The sequence below is a fragment of the Ovis canadensis genome, chromosome 5 (assembly GCF_042477335.2).
Source record: "Ovis canadensis isolate MfBH-ARS-UI-01 breed Bighorn chromosome 5, ARS-UI_OviCan_v2, whole genome shotgun sequence".
Taxonomy (NCBI): domain Eukaryota; kingdom Metazoa; phylum Chordata; class Mammalia; order Artiodactyla; family Bovidae; genus Ovis; species Ovis canadensis.
Genome location: NC_091249.1, coordinates 33,216,050 through 33,231,894, shown reverse-complemented (window position 1 = coordinate 33,231,894; position 15,845 = coordinate 33,216,050). Strand labels below are relative to the sequence as shown.

The 15,845-nt window shown below is 55.0% G+C and overlaps 1 protein-coding gene and 1 long non-coding RNA gene across 7 annotated transcripts in view; one reads left to right on the top strand and one right to left on the bottom strand.

Moving 5' to 3' along the window:
- Window positions 1-15,845, top strand: part of NFIC (nuclear factor I C) — a 70,301-nt gene that overhangs the window by 47,249 nt on the left and 7,207 nt on the right. For 4 of the 6 annotated variants that reach the window (XM_069591460.1, XM_069591459.1, XM_069591462.1 and 1 more), the window contains exons 4-8: window positions 3,663-3,737; window positions 4,677-4,800; window positions 5,413-5,537; window positions 11,316-11,441; window positions 13,381-13,565. In XM_069591460.1, coding sequence (XP_069447561.1) covers window positions 3,663-3,737; window positions 4,677-4,800; window positions 5,413-5,537; window positions 11,316-11,441; window positions 13,381-13,565 — 635 coding nt within the window. Of the gene's footprint in view, window positions 1-3,662; window positions 3,738-4,676; window positions 4,801-5,412; window positions 5,538-11,315; window positions 11,442-13,380; window positions 13,566-14,125; window positions 14,274-15,845 lie in introns of all 6 variants that reach the window. The other 2 variants (XM_069591458.1, XM_069591457.1) reach the window with 1 other exon arrangement.
- Window positions 568-5,318, bottom strand: LOC138441065 (uncharacterized). The gene is made up of 2 exons (XR_011257234.1): window positions 5,095-5,318; window positions 568-3,768 (listed from the first exon to the last, which is right to left on the bottom strand). It is a non-coding gene; the product is annotated as an uncharacterized lncRNA (long non-coding RNA).

The window sequence follows — 15,845 nt, the reverse complement described above, 5'->3', positions numbered from 1 at the left end:
TCTTCCCTGAAGTGGTCAGAGGGCCCCTGTGAGCACTTGAGTCACATATTGCCCCTCCCCCACCCACAGCCCTCAGGGTAAAAGCTCAAGTCCTTCCTGCAGACCAGGAGGCCCTGTACAACCTGCCCCATGCCCTCCGTCCCCCACCTCCTCCTTCTCTGCCCGTTGCTCACTCTGGTCCAGCCACAGGGGGCCTCCTCACTTCTCCTCCAATATGCCAGGCACCAGCCTTTCCAAGGCCTTTGCACAGGCTATACCCTCTATCTGGACAGCTAACTGCTCTGTCTCTCTCAGATCACCCAAGTCTTAGCTCAAATGCCTCCCTCTCAGAGAGATCTTCTCTGAGCTCCTTAGCTCAAGCCGCCTGGCCACTCTCAATCCCAGCCCTCTGTTTTAGTTCCTTTAGAGGAAGTTAGTGAGTGTGTATGTATTTGCTTAGCTGCTTAGTGATTGCATATGTGTTTGCTTATCTCACCTGGTGGAACATCCCCTCCTAAAGGGCAGAGGTGTTTGTCTTGATCACTGCCCTGTCCTCAGTACCTAGAACAAGACACAGTACACAGCACATGCTCAAAAAACATTTATAGAAAGAAAAAAAAAAAAAAGGAGAGGAGGGTTAAAGCAGAGAGGAAAAGGGAAACTAGAGAGATAGTACACCAGGAGCGAGGACAGAGGAGAGATGAAAAGGGAGAAGGGAAGAAACACCGGGTGGATGAGGGCATCCCCCATGGAACATCCGTCACAGGCATGCACAGGGAGGCTGGATGGTTCCAGGAGGTTCACAGGCCCCCGGGCCACATCTCACTGGCCATCTGTGACCTGAGTCCTCCTTGGCCTCCTGTGATCCCCACGTGCCTCCTTCCAAGCCAGATGTTCGAGGCAGGCGTCGGGGGCTGCGGCGTTTGGCCGGGTCCCATGGGGAGCTCCAGCGTCTGGTGGAGGAAGTCACTTCCTCCCCGCCCGCCAGGGAGTCCCCTGGAGATGGAGCTGGGCGAGCGCTGCACAAACAGGAAACCCCTGTGGGGGGAGGGTGGAGGGGTGTGCTGACAGCAGCTGGCCAGCTGGGTCAGCAGGAAATGGCCATGGCCACTTCCCCTGGACACTGGGAGCCACCGCCCTGTCCTCCTCGGGAATGTTGTGGTCCCCAGCCTTCCATCATGGGCCTAGGCAGGCAGTAATTGCTCAATAAATGGTGGACACAAAGCTCTTAAGCAAGGAGGGGGTTTAAGTGACGGACAGCGGGGGAGCCCACCGCTGCTCTGCGCTCCCTGCGGCTAGTGCTGCCCCCTAGGGGCCCGGACAAGAACTACTCCTACCACCGCCTCGAAACCGAGAGCTGCCACCTCTATTCTGACCGCTCTCCCGGCTCCAACTCCAGCCCTGTCAGCCTCCAATTCACCAAGTGTGTCCCCACCCCAGGGCCTTGGATTTCCCTGATGGTCCAATGTTCCACGTTCCCACTGCAGGGCACGCGGGTTCGATCCCTGGTCAGGGATTTTCCGCACGCTGTGTGAAAGTGAGTCACTCAGTCGTGTCCAACTCTTTGCAACCCCATGGACTATACAGGCCAGAATACTGGAATGGGTATCCAGTCTTTTCTCCAGGGCATCTTTCCAACCCAGGGATCGAACCCAGGTCTCCCGCATTGCAGGAAGATTCTTTACCAGCTGAGCCACTACGGAAGCCCAAGAATACTGGAGTGGGTAGCCTATCACTTCTCCAGCAGATCTTCCCAACCCAGGAATCGAACTGGGATCTCCTGCATTGCAGGCAGATTATTTATCAGCTGAGCTACCAGGGAATCCCCACACACTGTGTGGTGCCTCCAGAAAAAAATGCCCTATGCCCTATGTTCCAACCCTAGGGCCTTTGCATAAGCCATCCCCACTGCCAGGAACATTGTAGCCCACAGGCAGGTGGCAAAACATTGAGTTTAAGATCATCCTCTGTGCCAGGGGCTGTCTGGGCACTTCTCAAATTTAAACTCACATTTCTCTTTTCCACCCCTACCCTGATGTCTTGGTTGAATGTCACCCTCCCAGTGAAGCCTTCTCTGAGCCCTTTGTGCAAAATAGGTCCCCTCCCCATCAGGCTCCCCCACCTTGCCTGCCTTGCTACGCCCTGACACAGCTCATGTTTGGCTTAATGATCTTTAAAAGTTTTTTTTAATTGTGGTACAACACACACAAAATGTATCATTTTAACCATATTAAAATGTACCATTCGGTGGTATTATGTACATTCACCAAACTGTGCACACATCACCTCTCTAGTTCCAGAATATTTTCATTACTCCCAAAGCAACCCCATCTTCATTAATCACTCCCCTTCCTTAGGTAACCACTCGTCCACTCTGTGTCTGTGGATCGGCCTGTTCTGGATCTGTCTCCCATCAGTGGAATCAGAGCCTGTGTGTCCTTCTGTGTCTGCTTCTCTCACTGAGCATCCTGTTCTCAGGGTCCGTCCACATGGTGGCAAGTGTCAGGGCTTCTCTCCTTTTCATGGCTGAGTGATGCTCCCATGTGTAAAGGGACCACATTCTGTCTATCCATCATCACTGATGGACATTTGGGTGTTCTCTGATTTCAGCTACTGTAAATCATGCTGCTATGAACATTTATGTACAAGGGTTTTTGACTTCCTGCTCTTATGTGGCTTCCTTTGCCCACTCCAGACTGTGAGTCCTGGAGAGCAGTGGCCCATTAGTCTTGTTCCCCATGGTTTCCCCAGTGTCCAGCTCGGAGGCAGACACAGGAAGTGCCAGGGAAGCACTTGCTGAGAGAATGGGTCCTGCCTGTGAGGGCCTCTGGGCAGGACAGGCCTGCTCCCTCCCAGCTGTCCATGTGGGTCAGGGCTCTTGCCCTCTTGGGGCCAGCCTCAGTTTCCAAATCCATGAAATGGGTCTAAACCACCCCATCCTGGAGAGGAGGCTGTCCAAGTGTCCAGACAGCCCCTGGAACAGTGAAACTGCCTTTAATATTAGGCAGGAGTGGGTCTAGGCACACTGGAGATTTTAACTGCTGCCCGTGGACCCTCCATTCAGCCCATGGTTCTTAGCCCCTGCTGTCTTCTAGGTTCTGGTCCAGGAACTGGGGATGCCATAGAGCTCCCAGCCTGGCAGCAGAAAGCTAAAAGACTGCAGTGTCGCATGGGGCAATAAGTGAGGCAAAAGGACTGAGCTGGTCCCTCTTGGGTTGTAGCATTCACATCTCACAATCACCCAGGCTGACAGGGTGTATGGTCCCCACTTTTGAGACCAAAGAGGTAAAGTGACTTGTCCAGAATCACACACCAGTGGGCACCCTAGCTGGGATGTGAACCCAGGTCTGGCCTCCACTCAGGTGTGCAGCCTGCCATGCCACAAAGACCCTGGAGGAAGGTTGGGAGGCTGGAGGACAGGAGGCTGGCTGCAGCTGCGCTGAGAAGGACGGAGCAGAGACTCAGGAAAGAAGATCTGCTCCAGCTGCGTTAGGGCAGAGGACTCCTTCTCAGCCTGGAGGGGTTGAAACAGCCATCCTCCCCCTGCAGTCAAGGAGAATGGGGTAGACGGGGGTGCCTGGTCAGGCACCCCAGAGTCTGGGCAGCCCAGAGGTGTCAAGGTCGGGGAACAAACCCAGCTCAGCCAGACGCCTGCTGAGCCCCGTCCTCCGTCTCTTTTCCAGACACCACCGACTTCCAGGAGAGCTTCGTCACCTCTGGTGTGTTCAGTGTCACTGAGCTCATCCAAGTGTCCCGGAGTAAGTGTCCCCGCCTACCCTGTTCTGGGACCTGCTGGGGGAGGGGGGCAGCTGTCAGGAAGAAGAAGTGGCTTTGGGATGGGGGCTCCCAGGGGGAAAGGGACTCAGGGAGGGAGGAAGAAGGAACCCATATCCCTGCCCCACTCCCCCTCGTCCTCTCCAGCCACCCCTATCACTAAACTAAGGTTCCTAGGAAGGGCAGTATCCAGGCCCTTTCCAGAGTCCAAGGTCAGGCTGACATGTGCTTCCCCAGTAGGGACTCTAGATGCTGGGTGGAGGGGCCAAACGAACTTCCGCCCCAACATCCCCCTCTAGGGGCCTCCCTCACTCCATGAGGAGGAGACCCCAGAGGGTCTCCCAATCTGCTTTGCCTCTTGTCCTTTTGCCTTACCTATGGACCTGCTGGGGACCCCCCACCCCCCAGACACCTCCATTTCAAATCTAAACCTCAGGGAGCCCTGGTGTCTCAGATGGTAAAGAATCCACCTGCAATGTGGGAGACCTAGGTTCAATCCCTGGGTTGGGAACATCCCCTGGAGAAGGAAACAGCAACCCACTCCAGTATTCTGGCCTGGAGAATCCCATGGACAGAGGAGCCTCATGGGCTATAGTCCGTGGGTTGCAAAGAGTCAGACACAACTGAGTGACTAAGCACAGCACAGCACCCTACCTTAACCCTAACCATCTCCCTCCCCATCCAGATCAGCAGAACCTGGCCTCGGAATGCTGGGAAGCTTGGCCTCTGGCTCAGGCTATGTCTCTGCCTCACAGTGTGACCTTGGCCTCTCTCAATGGCCTTGTTCTTCTGATATATAGAATTTAGGCCAGTTTCAGCCAAACTAGTGCCAGCCCCCAGAGGGCTCTCCCCACCCCTCCAGGGCAAATCACAGTCCTGGACCTTGTCCCCTCCCTCACCCTCCTCTCTGTCGCCTTCTGCAGCACCTGTGGTGACTGGAACAGGACCCAACTTCTCCCTGGGGGAGCTGCAGGGACACCTGGCATATGACCTAAATCCAGCCAGCACCGGCATGAGAAGAACGCTACCCAGCACATCCTCCAGCGGGTATGTCCCCTGGGCCTCACCTCTGGGCATTCCATAACCCCACCCACCCACCTCCATCCAGCCCCAGCTGGTTCATTCGTTTCCGTGTTTCCACATTCCACCTGGAAAACTCTTATTTATCCTTCAAAATCCAGGACCCCACACTAGACTCCCACAGACTAGAGCCCTACCGGCCCAGCTCTTGAGATAAGAACACAGCCAATGATTCTTGCTGAGATATGCTGTGTGACCGTGAGCCAGTCACATTATGTTTGCCTCGGTTTCCTCGTGTGTAAAATGGGATCATGATCCTACCGGGTTGTTCTGGGGATTACAGCAGCTCAAGAGATGAGCCAGGTCTTCAGGGCTTTAGTCTCCACTCTGCTAATTTTCTAGCTTGGACCTCAGCCGAGTCCCTCCCTGTCTCTGGTCCCAGGTGTCCCATCCAAGTAACGGGCAGATTGTAACAGGTGTTATCTGAGGGTCAGGGGCAAGTCCGCGGCTCGCGTGGCGTCTCGCGATAGCACCCTCCTCGCCCCGCCCTCCCCCCAAGGGCCGGAAGTAGCGACGCCCGCTGGGCCCCCTGCGGTAACCGTGGTAACCGCCCTGCTGGCTTCCTCCTTCGCCCTTTAGGAGCAAGCGGCACAAATCTGGCTCGATGGAGGAAGACGTGGACACGAGCCCCGGCGGCGATTACTACACCTCGCCCAGTTCTCCCACGAGTAGCAGCCGCAACTGGACGGAGGACATGGAAGGAGGTGGGCCTGGCGGCGGGAGCTGGCCGGCTTTCCGGTCGGGGTTACCGCGGCTGGGACTACGTATTCCGACAGGCACTGCGCGGGCGCCAGAGAGTCGGGAGTCGGCCTGGAGCCATGGGGCCTCCTGGGGATTGTAGTCGCGCGGGTTGCGTTCGGCTGGACGTAAACTCCGGGTTTGCATTCCCGGAGCTCTTTGGTTCCACTCTGGCCGGCTTTCTTGCCCTCTGCCTGTAAACAGGCTATCTCTGTGAGTTTCTTGCTCTACAGAATTGACTCAGTATAGATTCGATCAGCAGGGTGCTTCTTCTTGGGGTTCCCCATAGACCCTCCAATATAGGGTCGCCGCTAGAGGGTCCTGATACATAGGTTCCTTACTCACGGGGGTCCTTTCTGGAGTTCCTTCCCGACCAAGATTCCCATCTCCAGGGGATCTTGGTATGGGTGATTCCAGTTCCATAGGAGCCCCTCTTCTCTTATAGCATCCTTTCCCTGGCAGGTTTTCTTGTTGCTCCTTTGTCTTCATAGGGTCCTCTCCAGAATGTCTGTCTCATGAGGCCCCTGTTCTGTAGGGTCACCTGTTTCATAGTGGCTCTTTTCTGTTGAGCGCAGGCTGCTCCGGATTCTTTGTTTACTAACCGTCTCCCCAAGGGCATTCTCCAAAGGCTTCCCTTTGGCGTTTCCATCTCCACCGTCGTTGTCATCTAAAGAATCCCTTTATGGGAATTCCCTAGCGATTCAGTGGTTAGAACTTGGCGCTTTCACTGCAGAGGGCCCTGGTTGGATCCCACAAACCGCGGGGCGCAGCCAGGGGGAAGAAAGAGAGAGGCAGCCTTTCACCTTAAGATTCCGCTCTCTAGTGAGCCAGCGCTAGCCATAAAGGAAGTGGTTTGCAGAGTCGCCTGTGGAGAGGACGTCCCTGGCATTCCTCAGATTCTCTTGTCCCCCAATTTTAGAAGCTTGGCTTTACTCGATGTCTTTTCCCTTACGGTTCACCCCATCATATAGCCTAGTGGTTATGAACGGTGGACTGTTGAGTCCCCCAACCCTTAGCAGCTTCCTGGTGCCCCCACCTCTCTGTGCCTCAGTTTCTTCATTTGTAAAATGAGGGTGTTAATACCTACATTACCCACTCCATAGGGTTGTTGTGGGGATTAAGTAAATTTATGATATCTAATGTTCCTAAAACAGGCCTGGCACATAATAAGTACCCAGTATAACTTTAGAATTTATTTTCTTCCCTCCTCCTCCTCCTGTTTCCCTCTTCCCTACTCATGTAGAGCCTGATGTCTTATAGAGATATGTCTATACAAAGTGCCGTACCTATAGGATCCTTGAAAAGTATTCTAAGATTACAATTAAAAGGGCAGATTCACTAGGAAAAGAATCTGATATATATATATGAAATTGAATCATTTTACTGTACACCTGAATCATCGTAAATAAACTATTCTTCAGTAAAAAGAAAAGAAGGAAGGAAGGAAGAAAAAGAAGGCAGGTTCAGGCATCAGAGAAACAAAGGTACAAATCCCAACCCTGCCTTTTGCTCACTATGTAGGCTGCGTACCCTTGGACAGGTGACTTAACTTCTCTGAGCCTCAGTTGCCTCATCTCCAAAGTGGGAAGATGAGAACAATCATTCTTTTGGAGAGTTGGAAGGAGGACATGGTGGAATGTAAATAAAGCAACCATCTGGCATGTGATAAGTGACCAGGAAACAGGAGGGTTTCTCAGTGTTCACGTCCTTATAAAATTCCCATCTCTTTGAATCAGTCTGTAACACAGCTGGTTGTGACATCTGAGATCCCAAGGGTCCTCCCTCTTCCTCATTGTGGGCTCCCAGAGCAGGTACCTAATGCTGGGGGGACCTCTCTCTGTTAGGCACTATGGACCTCTCTCTAGGACCTCTCTCTATTAGGCTCTAATTTATGAGTCAGTGTCTCTATGGTTCTGTCTCTTTGAGTTCCCTATCTCTCTCAAGTTTGTCTCTATAAAGACCTGCATTCAATAAGCTTTAGGTCTGATTGCAGATAACAGAAAACTCAACAGGAAGTACATTTCTTTCTCAAATAGATGTCCAGCCATCAGCAGCCCTGGGCAAGTGTGATGTGAGGGTTTTAGTCTCCTGCATATGCAGCACTGAATATGGTTTTTATTCCTACATTGTGGTCCAGAGTAACTGCTGGAGCTTCAACCATCATGTATCATATCCAGCCATTAGGAAAGAAGGGTCAAGTATGGGCATGTCCTCCCCCTTTAAACATAATTCTCAGAAGACTCACTTAGCTCTTCTGCTTGTCTCTGAGCCCCTGAGTTAGTCCTAAGGCCATAGTTGGCTGTGTGATGGATGCTGGGAAATGTAGTTTTACTTGGGGCAATCGTGTGCCATCTCAAATTAATGGTTCTGTTACTAAGAAAGAAGGATAAAGTAGATATTGGGAGACAGTGAACTTCTGCCCTGTCATTTCCTGATTGGAAACTCAAAAGCACTTCTCATTAACTCTGTAATTGAAGAGATTGTCTACATATAAAGTATATACTATTTAGAGCTGAAAGACAGCCTGTGCTGGGGTAGCCATAGCAGTCCTGAGAGGAAAAATTATAGCCTTCAGTCTGTTGATTAAGAAAAGAGGAAGGCTGGAAATAAAGAGCCCAGCTTTCAATACAGGATGCTCAAAAAAGAAAAACAGCATTTTAAAAGGAAGGGAATACTGGAGAGAGTCACTAGGGCTGGATCTGAGAATGACATGGCTGTGACAGGGGAGGACAAGAAGGAAGCCTGTAACAGCTTCTGGTGTGTGATAGGGAATCACAGAGCCAGAAGGGGATGCCAGAGGGGGTCAGTCCCCCTGGAGCTCCCATTGGTTGCCTCAGATGATGACAAACTTGCTTCCTTCTGTGGGCATCTCAGTGGGCATCACACACAAACACAAACACACAAACCTCTAGTGTGTGCCTGTCCCTGCTTCCCTGTTGCTCACAGCCTGTTGGGGAGATGGATTCTGTCTTTTCCTCCCCGCTCCTCCTCCCCCTTCCTCTCCTTCCCTTCCTACACTGCCTCCTCCTCTTTCTCCTCCTCCTGACTTCCTCCAGCTTCCTGTCTAGACAGCCCCCAATTAGCTGTTCATTAAGGGGGTTAAGCTGATTAGAGCAGTCTCTCCCTTCCTCCGCTGTGGCCTCCATGGGCAGCAGGCAGCACTCAGCTAACTCCCAACCCCAGCCTCCACACTCCTGCCTTAGGGGAGCAGAGGCCTATTGCGGGGGGTGGCAGGGGCGATCCAGCCCCTTTAGGACAAGACCACCCCGCCCAGTCCAGGCAAGACCCCCTGCCTAGGCAAGACACACCCCCCCCACCCAGGCAAGACCCCTGCAGCTACATCTCTCAGGCCCCTTATACCAGCTTCCAGGCCTTTGCATCCTCCATGCCCAGGCCAGGAGTGCCAAGAGTGCCTGTTCGTGTGGCCACCTCCTCCCGAGGCCTTCCCCGATTACTCAGCCAAGCCTGGCAAAGAGGGGATCCCAGAGTGCTTTGCTCTCGCTGCTTCTGTGGCCCTTCGCCAGGGGACATAGGCCCTTCACAGGTAGTTATTCCATTGTGGGGAGGGGGGTTGGCTTACCTCATCCCTTTTTTAACTTTGCCGGGTGAGGGGGCAGGTGGGGGTGGCAGAGCATTGCCTGTGGTTATGGATTGGGTTTGAGTCCCAGCTCCACCACTCTGTAGCTCCCCAGGGTCTCACAGAGGGTCCTCACCCAGGTCATCTCTGCCCCCAAGGGACACTGGGTGATGTCTGGGGCATCTCTGGCCATCATGACTGGGAAGCTCCTGGCTTTGAGTGGGTGGGGCCAAGGAGGCTGCTCCACACCCCACAGAGCCCAAGATGGTCCCACAGAGGGTGACCGGCTGAGATCAGCAGTGCTGGGGAGAGCATCCCACATAGTAAGTGCCCACGGAGTGGTGGCGGTTCCTACCAGAACTGTGCTCCGCCCACCCACCCATCCACTTTGCACACCCTCTGCCCATGCTGTGTTGTGGGCCCTGGAGACTAGAAGGCTCCACCATGGTGGGCTGCAGGGGTATGGGCTAGTTTGTGGGTCTCAAATGGGGGAGGTACAGGCCTACCTGTTAGATGAAGAGTGTGTGCTTAAATGGGGGACAGACAGGCATTTGAGACAAGCAAGTGGAAAGATGCTGAAGGGAGCGGGGCACCTATTGGCACCTGTCTCCAGTTAGGTGTGTATCTTCCACCAGCGGCATAGGGATGCTCAAGGAGGACGTATACATATGTGTATTGAACAGAAAGATGGCCGGTTGCATCAGGATGGAGTGGTCAAGGGCACACCTGCTAAGTGGAGAGATGCTTACTTTGATGGGGCACCTTGGGGCACCGTGTTAACTGCCACGGTTGCGCACGTGGGGCTGTTCCCGGTGTGTTTGTTGGACGAACTAGAAATGTTCAGATACGGGAGCATCAGATGGGGTGTATGGAACATGAGGGTGACTCTTTCTTGCAATGCAGGGCCTCCCTGCCCCCACCCCACGCCCTGGCTCCCTCAAGTTCTGGAAGCTCTAGAAAGGCCTGCGGAGGTGTGGCTGGGGGTGGGTCTGGGCCGGGCTATTTCCATGCAGGACAGGCTGTTCTAGGAGATCCTGAGCGAGCGTCTGACAGCCCTAACCTCATTCTCAGCACAGCCACGCGCCAGCCGGGTGCCTGCTGTGCGTGCAAACGTGCGTGCGTGTGCGCACACACCCTCCATGGCTGTAGGGACCCACACACCCCGCCCTGGGTCCTGCCAGCTCCTCCTATCCCTGAGAAAGCCCAGACCTGCCCCCAAGCCCCTGCTCGGCTGCCTGGCCCCTCTGGACCGCCAGCCCCATCACAGGACGTGCCACCGACCCCCTACACAAACACACAGTGGGTGCGCACCCAGAGCCATCACGGGCAGTGGTCTTTGTAATGGCGAAAGCAGTTGTGGCCTGCATGCCCTTAATGGGCCTGACACTTGGATTGGGCTCACGCCCCCACCCCCGCCCCCAGCGGTGCTAGTGCAGCAACCAGAGCGCCCTGTGGCAAAATGCCTCGGGGAAGAGGGTGCAGCAAGTGTCCCAGATGGGACAGCGCTAGGGCCACATGCAGGTGTCAGCGCACAGAACCACGGGCAGGAGACCGCAGAAACAGGGCCCACTTACTTTATACCATTCTTTCATTCACTGAGGCTGAGCTGGAGACCTTCTGGGTTCCCCCAGGGCATTCAGGGTAGGTAGTGAGACCTCTATTTGCAGAGGAATGGAAGCAGGTGATTCCAGCACATGGGTTTGTGCTGGATCCTGGTCTGACGACTTTACCTGTCGTATCTCATGTAATAGTCACGATGACCCCAGAGGGAAGGTTCTGCACCCCCAGGAAGAATGCCGGGGGCATAAGCATAGAGCCACTTGGACTTCGGGCCAGACCTTCCCCTCTGCCCACCCTGCTGCCTTCTCCAGGGCTCTGGTGTCCCCCAGGGGATGAGGGCAGCCCTGAGCTGACCCACGTCTGGAAGAGAGAAGATGCGGGCCAGGCTTTGTTATCCAGGGGTCCATGAGGCATTAGGTCCCTCATCCCCGTGGGCCACATGACCTTGGGTGGCTCCTGCCCCGCTCTGGACCTCAGTTTGCCCTCTCTGCAATGGGCTCCCGGCCTCTTGCCCACGAGTGGCTGGTGGAAGGACGAGGAGGCCCAAGGGTCCTAGGAGTGGAGAGACCCTGCCTGCAGGCCCTTAACTATCTGGCTCTCCTTGCAGGCATCTCATCCCCAGTGAAGAAAACAGAGATGGACAAGTCTCCTTTCAACAGCCCATCTCCCCAGGACTCACCTCGCCTCTCCAGCTTCACCCAGCATCACCGGCCCGTCATCGCCGTGCACAGTGGTGAGCACTGCGGGCCCCAGCAGTGGAGGGGTGGCTGGGCCCTTTCAACAGGCCCCTTGCAGCCAGGGAAGTCCCACCAGTTGTCTGACTACAAGTCCTATTGCTGTAGCCTCCCATCCAGGCAAGAAAGCCTGCAGGTGCTGTGGCAGAAAGCACCCAGGCCTGACTCTTTGGAGGCCTCAGTTTCCCCTTTTGTACCAAGACGTGCAGCCAGGGGCTCATCTCTCAACCTGCTCCCCGTATGTCATGTTCAAGTGACCCATGGACAGATCCCAGGGTTGGACCGCCACAAAAAGAGGCAGACACACAGGACACACACGGTGTGTCACACACGGACCTCCCTGGTGGTCCAGTGGTTAAGACTCTGTGCTTCCACTGCAGGGGCCATGTGTTGATCCCTGGTTGGGGAACTAAAATCCCACATGCTGCTTGGTATGGCAAAAAGATTAAAAAAAATTTTTTTTAAGTTTAATAAAAAGGCCACACACAGGCCACACAGGAATATGGATGCTCCTGGCCACCCACATGGGCAGCATCACACTCACAGCAGCAGAGACAGATTCTAGCCACCACGGGGCTTGAGCTAAGCCAGTCACCCGTCCATCAGGGCTCCCTAAATGTCCCCCACCCAAGGCTGTCTATAGAACCAAATGAGTTAAATCAGACTGAGTTAAACAGGAACCTGAATGTCATCTGTTGTCCCTTGGTTGTGATAATAATGATTTGGTGCCATACAAAGGCAGGTATGTATACAGGACAGAGGCAAAAGTCAAGATAGCACAGCAGTTTAGACTGGGACTCAGCAATGCAGGACCCCCAACTGCCACCTGTTCTTGTAAATAAAGTTTTATTGGCACAGGGCCACACCCATCCATGTACACATCATCTGTGGCAGCTTTCAGGTGACAAGGGCAGAGTTGAGTAGCCCTATCAGAAACCCTATGGCCTGGAAAGCCAAAAAGATTTACTGTCTGGCCAGAGAGAGAGAGAATAAAGGGGAGTGACCACTAATAGACACAGGGCTTCTTTTGTGGGGAAAGAAGATGTTCTGGAATTAAAAGTGTCACTGAATTATTTAGAACAAGAGAGAAAAAAAGCAAATGCCACACTGGACTATTACTGAGCAATGAAAAGGGGTGAGACCCTGACACTCGCTACCACGTGGATGGACCCTGAGGACATGGTGCTCGGTGAGGGAGGCAGACACAGAAGGACGCACAACGTGTGACTCCACTGATGGGAGACGTGCAGAGCAGGCAGATCCGCAGACACAGAGAGTGGGTTCCTGGTGGTCAGGGGCGGGGGAGGGAATAGGAGTGTTGCTAATGGGAACAGGGCTTCTTTTGGTGGATATGAGAATATTCTAAAAGAGATTATAGTGATGGTTGCACAGCTCCATGAATGTGCTAAAAAAGAAAGTGAATGTACACTTTAAGAGGGTGTATTTTATAGTGTGCAAATGGTATCTCAATTTTTAAAAAATTGGCCCACCTTCCATTTATGGAAAGAGCTAGCTGAGCCCTGGGTCAAGGTGCGGGCTGTGGGGCTAGTCAGTGTGGGCTCAGACCCCCGGGTCTGCCATCTGCCTGTTGTGTGGCAGGGGACAGTCCCTCTGAGAGTCACAGTCATCCTCTGTTCAACAAAAGGGACGGTGGAATTTCCTGGTGGTCCAGTGATTAGGACTCCACACTTTCACTGCTGAGGCCTGGGCTCAGTCCTTAGTCAGGGAACTAAGATCCCATTAGCTACGCAACATAGCAAAATAACAATAGTAAATTTTAAAAAATGAATAAAAATTGTAAAAGGGGTGATTCCAGGCCCCCATGGGCTCATGGTAGAGATGTAGGCGTAACCCACTTGCATAAAACACAGTGACTCTGAGACAGGGCAGCTCAGTGGGAGCCCCCGATGACCACTGCCCACCCCCCAATCTCTACAGGGATCGCCCGAAGCCCTCACCCGTCCTCAGCCCTGCACTTCCCCACCACCTCCATCCTGCCCCAGACGGCCTCTACGTACTTCCCGCACACGGCCATCCGCTACCCGCCTCACCTCAACCCCCAGGACCCGCTCAAAGATCTCGTCTCACTGGCCTGTGACCCGGCCAGTCAGCAGCCTGGACCGGTGAGTGCGGGGCGGCGCGACCGCCCCGGGGGCCCCAGGGCATCGTTCATGAGTGCCAGGCGGCCCTTCCTCCGACTGGGCAGCTTCTGGTTTGCAGACACCTGGGTCTGCAGCCCCTGGAGTCAGACCAGTGGGAACTTAAGTCTGTTTCAAATGTCTGAGTGGACGACCTCGAAATCAGACACGATTACCGCTGAGCTCAGGCTGGCTTTGGCCAAATGTCCACTAAAGCTTTGCTGTCCGGAGGCTTTTGGACCTGGGGACTGTGGGCAAGGTGATAGATGAAGGGGTACTCGTGGCAAATGCGGGGAGACGTGTCCAGGCCACCCGTGCGGTCTGGTGGTGCTGATCCTGTTTAGGAGAAAGTGGGCACGAAGTGGCTTGAGAAGGCGGTGATGATACGGCCATCCCAGGATGCTGGAGGCCTGCGGGGCCAGGCGAGCCCCGGGCACCCACCAAACTCGTCCCGGCCAGGCCCATCCACAGCCCCGGGGTGGACAGCAGCCCAAGGCGGAGGGGGCACCCGCCGCCTTAACCACCTGTCTCTCTGTTCCCCCCAGTTAAATGGAAGTGGCCAGCTCAAAATGTCCAGTCACTGCCTTTCTGCTCAGATGCTGGCACCCCCGCCCCCCGGGCTGCCGCGGCTGGCGCTCCCCCCTGCCACCAAACCCACCTCCGAGGGAGGAAGCTCGTCGCCGACCTCGCCCTGTAAGCACCCAGGAAGGCGTCCCCCAGGGGCCCCTCCCCTCCCTGGCCCTGCTGCTGGGGTTGGGGGCTTAGGCCCACCCGGTGTGTGCCGGCGAGTTTGGTGGGTCCCCAGACGGAGGCCTGGTCCACGCAGGGCCGCGGCAGCCTGGGGAGACGGCCGGGGGCGAGTCTGGGGTCGCCTCCGTTGGCAGAGTGGCCTGGGGCCCCCCGCGTGCCACCCCGCCCCCACTCCCATACCCAGGCCCCAGGCCCTCCTCTGTACAGCAGGCAGCAGGGGAGGGCCTCAAACTGGAGGCAGGGGGGCCAGCCCCAGCCGCCAGGTGCCTTCCGTCTGTGAAAAAGGGGGCTTTGCTATGACGGTTGCTGTTTTAAAGTCAGGACATTTCACGTAAAACTCCCACATTTCCCCTGGATTCTCAGGGAAAACCGGCCACAGTGGGCTCTGTTCCTGGCTGCCAGACTGGGCCACACCTTCAGGTGGGACAGTCCCCGCTTGCCTGTCTGTCCCCAGGAGGCCAGGAGGGGCTGCCCCGCCTTGTAGACCTTTCTGCTTTCTAGATGTAGGTCTGGGTGGTAGCCTAGTGGGAGGCCCTGGCTGGGTCTCCTAACCTTCCCGAGCTTTCCACTTTGGGGATGTGGCTGGAGAGACTACAGCTCACCAGCCCCCAGTGGACCCTCCCCAGCATGATCCAGGTATCCCCATCGCCATGGCTCTGCCCCCAGCCTCTCCCTGAACCCCATCTTTTTGAATGTCTCTCTCTCCCTCACTCCCCAAATGAGCTTCCTCACCACCCCCCCCAGCAGGAGGGGCCAGCCCCCCTCCCCACACACAGCACTCCCACCCCTAGTGTTTCTTCCCCAGCATCCACTGCCTGCCAAGACCCCAGGCAGCCTCACATGTAGACATCTTTCTCCAAACACCAAGACGCAATGCTGGAACACTGGGCTCCAGCCCCACCCCTGAAGCTCCTTCCCTGTGTGACCTTGGGCAACTGTCCTCCCCTCTCTGAGCCTCAGTTTTCTCAGCCGCAAAATGGGACAGTCACCAGAGGTGGTGCAGAGCGAGTCAGTGAAACAGATCAGGGAGAACACAGCAGGAGGCAGGCACAGGGCACAGAGTCGGCATGAGGGGCTGGTCATCACCTTCTCGCCCTACTTCCTCATCTGTGAAGTGGGCAGAATAGTCTTGTCTGCTGTGTTGAGGCCACTGAGTTAACCCTGGAATGCTGCCCACTGCGTGGTATACAGTAGACACTTAATAGACAGGGAGTGAACGTGGATTTCTTCTCTTTTGCCTTGTACCAACTTCTCTACTGCAGGTCCAGCCTGCTTTCCCCCTGCAAGCTCCCCAAGCCTCGCTGCCTCCCACTTAACCCTTGCTCCAGTGGAGACCACACGGGGATCCTCCTGCCACCCACTTCCCCCCACCCAAGCCTGGATTTCGAATCATTCCCTCACCCACAAAGCGTGATCAGTGAGATTAAAATATAAAGATGCTGCGTGTGTGCACCCAGCCTTCCCTGAGCCCTCTCCAGGAGGGAAATTAATAAATAAAACGCCCTCAATAATTCA